The 11377-nt window shown below is 32.8% G+C and overlaps 1 protein-coding gene across 2 annotated transcripts; it reads right to left on the bottom strand.

Moving 5' to 3' along the window:
* Positions 1-6598: 6598 nt before the first annotated feature.
* On the bottom strand, positions 6599-10099 carry LOC140890546 (exocyst complex component SEC15A). 2 transcript variants are annotated; one of them, XM_073298416.1, is made up of 3 exons: positions 10084-10099; positions 9698-9885; positions 6599-9124 (listed from the first exon to the last, which is right to left on the bottom strand). In XM_073298416.1, exon 3 carries the CDS (start codon positions 9098-9100, stop codon positions 6734-6736), a length of 2367 nt encoding a protein of 788 aa, XP_073154517.1. In that variant the 5' UTR covers positions 9101-9124; positions 9698-9885; positions 10084-10099; the 3' UTR covers positions 6599-6733. The 2 variants fall into 2 exon arrangements, with proteins under 2 accessions (XP_073154517.1, XP_073154516.1); XM_073298415.1 differs by lacking the exon at positions 10084-10099 and having other exon boundaries at positions 9698-10055.
* Between the last annotated feature and the right edge of the window lie 1278 nt (positions 10100-11377).

Below are 11377 nucleotides of genomic sequence, written 5' to 3'. Positions count from 1 at the left end.
TTTGATTGATCAATTTTGTGATTGAAATTATGATTTAGTGAAGAGTTACAATTTTGCTATCTGCTTATAATATATAATCTTATTTTTAGTTTGTATTTATAAAATTGGGATGGTGTTTTTTTTTCTGAAAATTTAAATTATTATTAATCCACATATAACTTATTTAATTCACCACAATTATTGAGAATAAATATTATTTATTTTTTAAAAACAATTTGAGTAAAAAATCATGAATGAGGATAAAATCGAATGAAATGTATTAATTATATCTTAAATTTTTTGAATTTTTATTCATGCTTTATAATATTTTAATTAATGGATTTTTCATATATTAAAATCAAATGAAATATATTAAATATGTCTTAAATTATTTGAATTTTATTCATGTTTTATCATTTTTTAAATATATTATATTTTGGGAAGTAAATGATATTAATATAAATTTTCTTATATGAAAAAATAGTTAATTAATCACACCGTTTATTTGTGACAAATAATCAAGGTTTAGAGTTTAAATAAGATAAATATGGATGAGTTTTATGAGTTAATACGTGCCCTAAACAAACAATTAAACGTGAAATTAATAAGATTATTAATATAATCATATGCTTATCATAACAAGTAAACGCAATTGTATAGTATTTCAAGAGTCACGTGTCAATCATTGTCCTATCATGGGTTAATTGTTGCCCCTGACAAACAAATTCTAATATTTTCAAACATGCACAACAATATGTGTGAGTTGATTATGAAAAATAGGGAAAAAACACAATATGTGTGATCTGAAATCTGAATAGAAATTTAAAATCATGATAAGCTCAACTTAAGAAATTTATAATTAACCGAAATTTTAATTGTAATGAAACCATGATTGAGTCCATTTTCCGTGAAGCAGACGTATAGATTCTCTCTCATACGAGAAAATGCTCTTCGTGCAATCCCATCGCTAGATCCATGAAAATATATAAATTTTTGAGAAGGATTTTTAATTTGTAAAATATTATAATTAGGATGGATTGTCTCTATCAGTTATAAAACCCCTACATAAAATTAAACATCGTCCAAAACCTCATGTTCTCAAAAGTCATTTGCATTTTGCCTCATTTACTGGAGGCTTTATGCTTGATTTTAAAAATACATTCTTTTAAAATATCACATATAATTATTTTATATAAATAAATTATGTACTTTTTTTGTGTGTTGTAGGTGCAATATTTATTTATCTAACATAGAGCAATCGAGTTGTGGTGTTTAAGATGTTGTACTATTTAAAAAATTTGAATTGCATTGTTAATCACAAGTTATAGTTTTAGTAAATCAACAAGCATTACCATACAATTTGTTAGACGGGCCAATCAATGGCAGAGCGGGCTGGCGCACCAAAAACCCATCGTTTGGTGAGTCGAGGACGGGCCACCCACCATCCCGATGGATCAGACTGTAAATCCTCAACTCAACCCAACCCAACTCAAGGTGGGTTGTGAGTTGTAGGTTAGGTAGACCAGCTCACGGGTTGACTCACTACAAATAAAAATAAAATCATTATAATTAATTATAAATTTCATAAATAAATAAATATTAATAGAAACATATTAATAAAATTTCTAATCATTGATGTCATACGTGTAAATTTTATATAAAGTAATTAATATAAAAAAATTCACAACTTTTATTTTAAAAATACATATATAACCATAAAGTAAAAAAATTAAAAATTAAAAATTAAAACAAAAATTCTCCAGGCTCACATAACCCACTTAAATGATACGAAGGAACTGACCGATCCGACGGACATAACTCAAATTGACAGCCTAATTACTACCATGCATCAGCTACAGCATTTGTCACGCACTCGAGGCTGATAAATACTATTTACTCATGATAGTTCTTAATTATATATATCTCCTTTTTTCATTTATTTCAAATATAGACAAATGTCCATATTTAGAAGATACATTCCCTTTTTCGTTTGTGACAGGCAAGTGTGCATATTTAGCAGTTCCATCAATCAAATCATCCATCGTTTCCAATTTTTTTTATATTTATATCTTGGGACAGAGAAAGCTGCATTTTATGGACATTTATGTTTCCTAGTAGATTTCTTTATAAAATACTCAAACATTTTCTTTCTTTAACGAAGCTAATTAAATAAAGTAAAATAATTTTTATATCTTGGGACAGAGGAAGCTGCATTTTCTGGACATTTATATTTTATTAGAAACACTTTCCTTTCAACAAGAAGAAGATAAATAAATTCCCATGTGAAGAACAGAATGAAATCCAATTAAGCAGTGGCCGCAAAATTTACACGGAAATATTTGAGCAATAATTCTGGGGAATTGACGAAATTGCTGACATATCTTCTTACGTCAAAAAGACACAAATAAATATGGTTGAGCTTTTTGTATTTAAGCATTTATTATGACATTGGTACATAATAATAATAATAACAAATAGTATGGGAAAGATATGGCGAACCCACTTCTTAGATGCTATCGTTAAGCTATTATCCTAATTATTTATGTAAAAATGAACATTTATCAATACAATGTTCATTGATTTTTCAATGAACCTCACATTTTTTATTAATCTTTCTCGATAGATGATTATTGGGTAAGTACGCAAGAGTTGTTTGAAATTAATGTCCGGGGTTCTTGATCAATATATAGTGGTGACAACATTTACTTTTGGGAAAAGTCCCCGTTTGATCTTAATATCTTTTTTTTTTTAAATGAAATTGTATAGATCATTAAGCATTTACAAAAATGACTCACGCTCTTACGAAATATGTACTTGCTACAAAGCGGAACATGGAATTTATGGATTATATTCATCTATTTTTAAATGTGTTAAAATCTTACATGGTCTGTTTAATTTCTCAATTTAGTCCCGACCACATTTTTGGATTAAAATAATCCTAGCCGTTATGATTTTTTAAATAATTTTTTAAAGGGAAAATTATTTTTTTGGTCCTGCGATTTTGGTACTCTAGGTTTTCATGTTTCAGTTTTAGTCCGCTATCTTTATTTTTTTGCAATTTTAGTCTTTTTTCTGATGTAGCGCTGATGTGGCACAATTGCAGTGCTGACGTGGAGCTGACGTATATATTGCGACGTAAGTATTTTCGAAAAAAAGAGACTGAAATTTCCAAAAATCAGAACATGCAAGACTAAAACTGAAATATGAAAACATAGAACCAAAATCGCAAAGTGACAAACATACAAGACCAAAATTGCAGTTTTCATTTTTTTTTAAATTTAACATGTTATGGCTTGAGAACAAAAATCCGATGGAAATCTTCAATCCAATAAAATAATAATGTGATGATTTGATATCATCATGTGGATCCACATCTCCAAATACGCAAGATCATTGAATCTAGCAAAACCGCATAAGAGAATTTCAAATTAGCATCGATTCATAAATCATATTAGCGGCACCGTACACGCATTGTGTGTGCAATGTAACCAAAAAAATATTATATTTTTATATATATTATACTTTTTGCTAAAATGAGTCGATATTAATGTTTGATTTGAAGTGTAAAGATGAATATTGTGATAGAGGAGAGGTTGGGGTAGCTGTTTAACCTCTTTCCCACGTTTTTTTCCCAACCTAATTGAAGGGTGCGGTTAAATTTTGTTTTGTTTTGTTTTGTTTTGTTTTACTTTTTTTTTTTTGTGATCATACCAAGAGACCATGTTATGACCCTCTTACATAATAAATACTAGCGTATTTGCACATCCGTTGTGTATGACGAAAAATTTGATTTGTTTTAGAAAAAAATCTAATAAATTTATGAGAACAAAAAATGAATGTTCCTTGAGTTAAATATTGTCATAAGTCTATGAGGAGTAGTTAAAAGATCATGAATTATACATTTATATTAGTTATTTCCCACCATTTTTTTCAAATAATTTAAAATTCAAATTAAGGTGATAACAAGAGACCAAGTTGGTTTTTCTAAGGCCCTCTCACTTAATAAATAGAACTAGCACATAAACGCACACGTTGCGTGCATTATACGTTCCAATGTTTTAATTGAAAATGGAAAAAAATAGTGAAAGTAAAAAAATGGAAATTTTGTAAATTTTGTTAATTGAAAAATGAAAACAAAAAAATGGTGGAATGAAAAATGGAAATTTTGTAAATGGATATCTCTAAAAATTGAAGAAAAAAAAAATGTGAAAGTGGTATTTTTGTAATTACATGGTCATCAAAGGGATAAAAGTAAAGGGGTTGACCATAATAGAAAAGATACGTGGGTATAGATGTATAGATATCTCCGTATTATTGCAGAACTCTTTCCCCAAGACATAGAAAATAATTCCGAAACTCTTTACCATTTTGTGCTTCAAAAATCAATTTAGCAGAACGAACAATTAAACAAGAGCTACTGTGTATCGATCAATGTCAACCATGTGAGCAGGTTTCACACGAGGACATGCTAAAACGGGAGTATTTTTAATTTTCCCCATTACATTTGTCAATTCGGAGGATTGGCCCAACCGAACATCAAACGGGACGGGCGGGGCGAGACAGGGCAACCCGTCGTCTGACAGGTTGGTGAAATCTCAAATCCACTTTATATCAAATTAAGGTAGTGTTTGATATTGCAAAAATACTTCTTAAAAGCAATCCCAACACTACCTAAGCCATTTCAACATAATTCATAGTGGATTTCAAACACGCAAGATGAACGTCATTGAAAAATTCCTTCATCAAATCATTCCCAAGATCGAATTCTTCCATCCAAATCAAATGCATCCATCCAAGCAATTACTAGTAAAATAAACTGCCCTCGATGCAATAAAGACACTATGATGTGGGGGGGGATACACGAATTAGGCCAAGAATCAAGATGTGCCATCTTCTGTAAATTGTCCAGAGAAGGTGCAAGAAGCTAACATGCACTAATGAAGCAATGATAACACAACCAACAAGCATCCTTGAATCCACTACATATAACAGATAACGAATGTCCTTTCAGTAATAGCAATGAAATAAGAGGGAGGGGACCAAAGCCAATCAAAAAAGAAAATGGCCATTTCCAAAACCTAGCCTGCCTTTAAGAGTGGAACACTGCTTAGAGTGAAATGCGGGGCCGTTCAAGTCTAAGTGCCTCTTCCTATTCCCACGCACCCAACTGATGATAATGGAATGGGAGCAACGGAGAACTATGCATGCATTTGGTCGTCATTGGCCAGTTTTTTAGGCCATTTGGTTAGTTGATGAACCTTGAGCTCACATTTTTCTTGCAGGAAATGTCGTCTACAGTCATCAATCACTAGCATTTGGAGCCACAAGAAGTGCAGATAATTCAAGAAAAAAGATGTATCCCAATGCATAAAATCATCATTGTAGCACACTGATATGTTAAAGATTCATAAGCACAATTATTCGATATTGTTGAAAAAACTGTGCGAGTATCATAAACAGAAGAGTTTGATCATTCGAGGGGTTGGCAATAACTTATTTAAAGAATAATCCACGCGTGCAAGAAATGAAACAAAATAAGAATAGTAACCCGAAAAATTCCCCATCAAAAGCTGCCTCAAGCCCTCAACCATCTATATTTTGATGTTTTATTGAAATAATGGGAGGCCAACCACCTGAATATTACAAGATCCACACAACAAAACAGCACTGAACCGTAATCAGACACAACTGAAGAATTAAAGTTTAGCCCAAGAATCATGTTATCCTATTCGTCAATGTAAATGCAACAGATACTCTGAAATTTAATGGCATCTGAAAGGAATCCAAAGAAAGTAAAATAGAAACATGAAGTACCATTCACATAAGTTATGAGTCCAAAGAAAGTAAACCAGAAACATTAAGTACCATTCATATAAGTTATGAGTTACGCATCAATTATATGAGAATAAATCTTGGTGCAGGGACAAAGTAAAACTTCGGTAGCATTTACAAGAGTTCAGGAAAACCTGGTATACAAAATTTTGCACAAATATCACAATCCATGAATCTCGGCCTTGTACTTCTGGCCCTTTATGGAAAATTAAATAAGTTGATGAGGCAATCAATAATATTTTTCAAGTCAAACAACAGGAACCTAAATATGTAAAGCACATTTGATAGGGCCGTGTAATTAAGGTAAAAGTGAAGATACAAAACAAAAATAACTCATATGCAGAAATCTTGGCAACTTGCACATACATTATGATAACCCATAGCAATATTTGGACTAGCAGTACTTAGATACCTTCTTTTTCTTGAGTACTAGCCATTAGATATGTCTGATGTACGTTCAAACCAACATCAAAAAATTTTGGTGCGCCAATGCAATGGCAAATTAGATATGTCTGCTCAGTGTTCACCAAATCATGAAGAATTGGACTGACAAATTGGAAGATATGACAGTTATGCATAAAGCTCAATAAAAGCAATCAAAAATAAACAAATACCAGTCCATCATAAATTCCAGGTAGCTCAGAATGAAAACTAGAGCTATAAAGGAGCATTCCAAGCATTTATCCATCGCAGCATGGAATAATTAGGTTCAGCTCTCATCAGTAACTTTCCAAATAATCGAGACATAAATACCCAAGTTACTTGAATTCAATGGACTAAGTAGACATGAGAAAAATTCTATCCAAACTATATTCTAGTAAAGAATGTTTCAGAAATATTTGAAATGTCTGCAAAATTTTGAACAGTCAAATAACTAGAAAATATCAGCTAATTAATTCCAGCATTAACATTCCAAGCTCTTTTAATTGAAATCCCTTAGTCTTTTCTTCAGCACATCCATGGATTTTTTTCTGGCACTTTGCTTCGAGGCCCTGTTTGAAAGACTGCCAAAAAGTCCATCAGGTGAATCCTTGTACTTCTCACAGATGGAAGCCACTTTCTTATAATCAAGAGCATTGTAATTCTTTACCCGTATCACGGGATTCATAAAGTTTTCAGGCTGACTGCTCAAAAGAAGGTTTATCAATTGTCTGGCTTCTACTAAGCAACTTCTAAAGCTCCCATCTTTGTATATTTCATGTACGCCAGTTGATTGAAACCTTTCATCTGCAAAAGACTCCAAAGCCTTCAAATCATTGTTGATGCTCATGACTGCATTAACACTAAATCTCTTCACACTATCACTGAGAAAAGCTCCGACAATAGAGTTAGATATATGTTCAAAGGCACCACTACCAACTTTGTACAAAGCATCCCGAGGTAAAATTTGTTGAGCGGTGGACAAAACAGTGTCAAGGTAAATGATGACCTCATTTATGTACTCATTCGAGAGCTGAGATGCATCATCGGAAGTCCAGTTCACATTTTCACCAAGTGCCATAAATTCATCTAACTTAGAGTTAACTAAACTCAGCAGAGCAAGATAAGCAGCATCCCTTGAGGTTCGAAAAACAACCTTGGCCGTTAAACCACCTTGTGGTCTATCGATTGATCTGCGGGGAATTCCACATTGTTGCGCAGCATGCTGGAGAAAATAATCGCAAGCCCTCTCTAAAACAGCCATATTAGCAGCAATCCCCATTGCCTGAGATACACCAATGCTGCCACCATGAATTGTGTTAAGTATGATTTCATTTAACACGTCAATCAAGAGCTTATCCAAGTATTTCAGGACAAAATCAAAATAGTTCATTTCCGCCCCATAGGACAAGTAATTAACAGAATCCTTGATAAATGAACGAACAACGCGACAACATTCAGGCACCATGGAGGAGAAAGGAGCAATATATGGGAAGGCCGGCATTATGTCTGAGGTTTGAAGATGGAATAACAGAACATTTGCCTGGTAATCTGACTCCTTTTTCATCACCATCTGCTCATACGTGTCATTTGCGATGACGTCAGTAATTTGTTGTCGGCACTCAGTCAAAAGAAGTTCGTGATATTTGTCACGACTACTGTTTAAGGTCTCAAGAATTGTGGCCACTTCATAACCATACTGCCTAAGGGTTGCACCGAAGAGGGTCACACAATCCTTTACCAGGAGGAGATGACTTGCAGTATCCATATGAGAAAACTGTTCTTCCAAGATTGAAGTTACTTTAGCTACAGCAGTTTCCCACATTGTCTCAAGCTCTGTAGGTGAAAGTAACCCACCAGCAGTCCTTAAGACCCGGTCTTCAACAATAAAATAACCTGCAACAAGAGCCAAGAAGGTCCGGTGGGATTCAAGGAATGGCTGGGTTGACGATATCTGTAAGTCTGAATTCAGCTGCAAAAAACGATTTTTGTGATAGTATTCACGAAATTGATCTTGGATACCAAGACAATTGTGAATGTGATGAGCTCGATAAAGAGGTGTTAGATCAAATGTTAGAACAGAATTCTCATCAATTTCTTCGACATCCAGTGTATAGGTGAAATCTCCTAAACCCAAACAACTCTGTTCCTCTGCTTTTCTTTGACGAGCCAGCATGTCCTCTTCCCTCTGCCGAGCAGATGCAGCATATCCAATAGCAGTTTGTCCAATATCCTTTGCACCGCTCCTAATTTGAACTAGCCATTCGTTAACTTCAGTGCATACCCTCTTCTCAATGTGTGACTTTAGTAACGGTATCCGCTTAGCTATAAGAGATTGCAGTGCCTTCACCGGAATGTTTTGCAAATATTTCTCTATCAGATCAATAGCTTTTAAAGCAGGATAAAATCGACCCTCGGAAACATGATTATTGCACTTCACACAAAGATCCAACACTTGAACACAGCTCTTCGACATCTTAATGGCTTCGGTAACATTCTTCTTGACTGAATAAGATTCAAGAAGCTCTTCAAGTTTCATAAGGAGCGAACTACCCACCTCTTGTAACCTAAAGTTATCACTCGCCAGCTCACTTTTCAGCTCTTCTGCATCAACCAAGACACCACGTAGCTCATCAACCGCAAGAATGAAATCTTCATAGTGAAGCTTGCAAAGCTCCTCAATCTCAACTTCTTTCTTTTTAACAACATGCTTAAGCTGCTGCAAAAGAGCTTCAGGTTTCCCTGTCTCAAAAGAAAGCCTAACCATAGGTCCCAAATCCTCCCCATTACTGATCATGGTAGCAAGAACAGAGTCCTCGCCCGTATCACCATTCTCAGTCACGGTTCTCCTCTTCGTTTTTGCATTCATGGTTGATATATCAAATGAAACTTCCTGTAGGAAAATAAAATAAAATTCATTATACTTTAGCAATTCAGTACCTCCAAACACTCGTACACCTGGTGAATTATTTTCATAAAAAAGAAAAGCCAAAAGCATAGCAAAGACAGGAAATGTACAATTAGTCAGTTACACTAAACAAATAATTCCATCTATATAAAGCAAAACACAATCACGGTTATATAATTGGAAAATTGTTTCCTCAATATTTGATATCTAGACCAAAGGCAAAAAAGAAAATTTTAAAAAGGAACAAATAGCCATAACCCATCACAGAAAGAAATTGCCTTTTGGGGAATTTTACAATCCCATTATTAAGATCTAGTCTTTCAAATCCTGACAAAATAAAAACCAAATAGAACCCAAAAAACAAAACACTGCAAGGCAAGGGGACTACATTCCATGAAATTGAGTTTCACTTCTTCTCAACGAAGATATGACGAAAAATGAGAAATAAAAATAGAGATTACACCTAAAAAGAAGTAGAATACAAAAGTCTGAGGTAATTTTTTTTTTTTTTTTTAAAAAACCAAGCGCCAACACACACACAGAAATTACTCCATTTACCTGAAACAGAGAAAGATCGACTCTGATCAAAGTCAAGAAACGAGCCCGAGAATTCCGATTTGTCTTTTCGATCGAATGTGAGCCCAAAATTCTGTTTCCTCGGCTCTCAGCATTGATAATCTTTCTGGGTTCTTCTCTTTGTTGACGTCCGAGGATTTGCTAATTCTTTTCGATGATTTTTATGATTGCTGACATTAATCAATAATTATTGGTTAAATAGCTGTAATTAATTAATTTCTTCGAATTGTGTTTCTTTATTAATACTAATCTGTAGATAATGATATCATAATCAAAGCAAGCATCTAGAAATCATAATCCATAAATCAATTGTATTTCATTTAAGAAATCCATAAATCAATTTAGGAAAGTGAGACAGATATTCCCACTTTAAAGAAAAAGTGACGAGTCCAATGGCAATGCCCCATGTTACCATACATTTTCTTTCCGAAATATTAAATTGTTTTCGGTACTATAATATATATATACACACACTCAATCACACTAGTTGTGTGTATGTAATAGGGGTGTGATCAAAGTTTTTTTTATTAACTACCGTAATCGTCCGAACCGAATTGCATTATATCATGTTTTTCTATTTTTTTTTTCTAAAAATCGTGATTAAAATTAATAATCATAAAGAACATCGCATACATGATTCGCTTATTTTTTTTGGTCAGGAACCACACCTTCTAAATCGTTTGTTATAGTTTTTGACATAAGATTATAATAATTTGTAAACAAAATACTCAATTAAAGAAATCGCAATTCAATATATCTCAACTCTCTTGACAATTATTCCTCCGACAAAGAATACTCATTTGATTCTTAAATATTTTCAAATTAGTTTCTTTATTTGTTAAAGTATTTATTTGTTTGCAAATATTTTGTTTGAACCTTGAACGTAAACAACATAGTGTGAATATCATTTTCTAATGAGTGTCTTGTTATGCTCAATTATTAACTTAGTTTTGAATCTTAATTATTGTTTTATCTAGTTTTATTTTTATACTATTTGAGTTATATTTTGTATTTGAAAAATACTATATTGTTATTGTTTTCGAATCAATTTGAATTTATATTCTAATATCTTTCATTAAAAAAGCCGCAAACCGCCGCAACCGCTTGAAACCGGTTAAAATCGTAAAATTAATTCTGCGTGTAAAACCGCGATTATTTTTTTAAAATACTAGTCGACTAGATATGGCAATTCACTTTGAATTTTTTTTTAAAAAAATTGCAATATCACACCGTGAACACTCCTAGCACGTAATGAATTTTTATTCTATAAAAATATTTGTTATATATTTTTTATTATATATTTATGTTGGCTCCGAAAACACAAGTAATCTTGATTTTGGTTATAACAAAACTTGCAATTATGTTTCCAACATATTTAATTTACTCAAGTGTGCAATTGCAAAATCATATTTTGGAAGATTAGGGTTTGATGAACTTGAAACGGAAAATGGATTGACAGACCAGATCTGATTTAATGGTCATATCTTTCAACTCTGTTATTCAAATGAAATGATTCAGTATATGTTGCAAAGCTAAGAATATGATCTACACATAATCTTCACAAGTCGAAGTCTGAATCAGAGCCTAAGTTGCTGACAAAACTCAAGTCTATACGTTGTTTGGTATTTCGAGCATATCTCTCTCATACACACTCGAAATAAA

This window comes from Henckelia pumila, chromosome 3 (assembly GCF_033568475.1).
Source record: "Henckelia pumila isolate YLH828 chromosome 3, ASM3356847v2, whole genome shotgun sequence".
NCBI classification, from domain to species: Eukaryota; Viridiplantae; Streptophyta; class Magnoliopsida; order Lamiales; family Gesneriaceae; genus Henckelia; species Henckelia pumila.
This window is presented reverse-complemented; position numbering and strand designations above follow the sequence as displayed.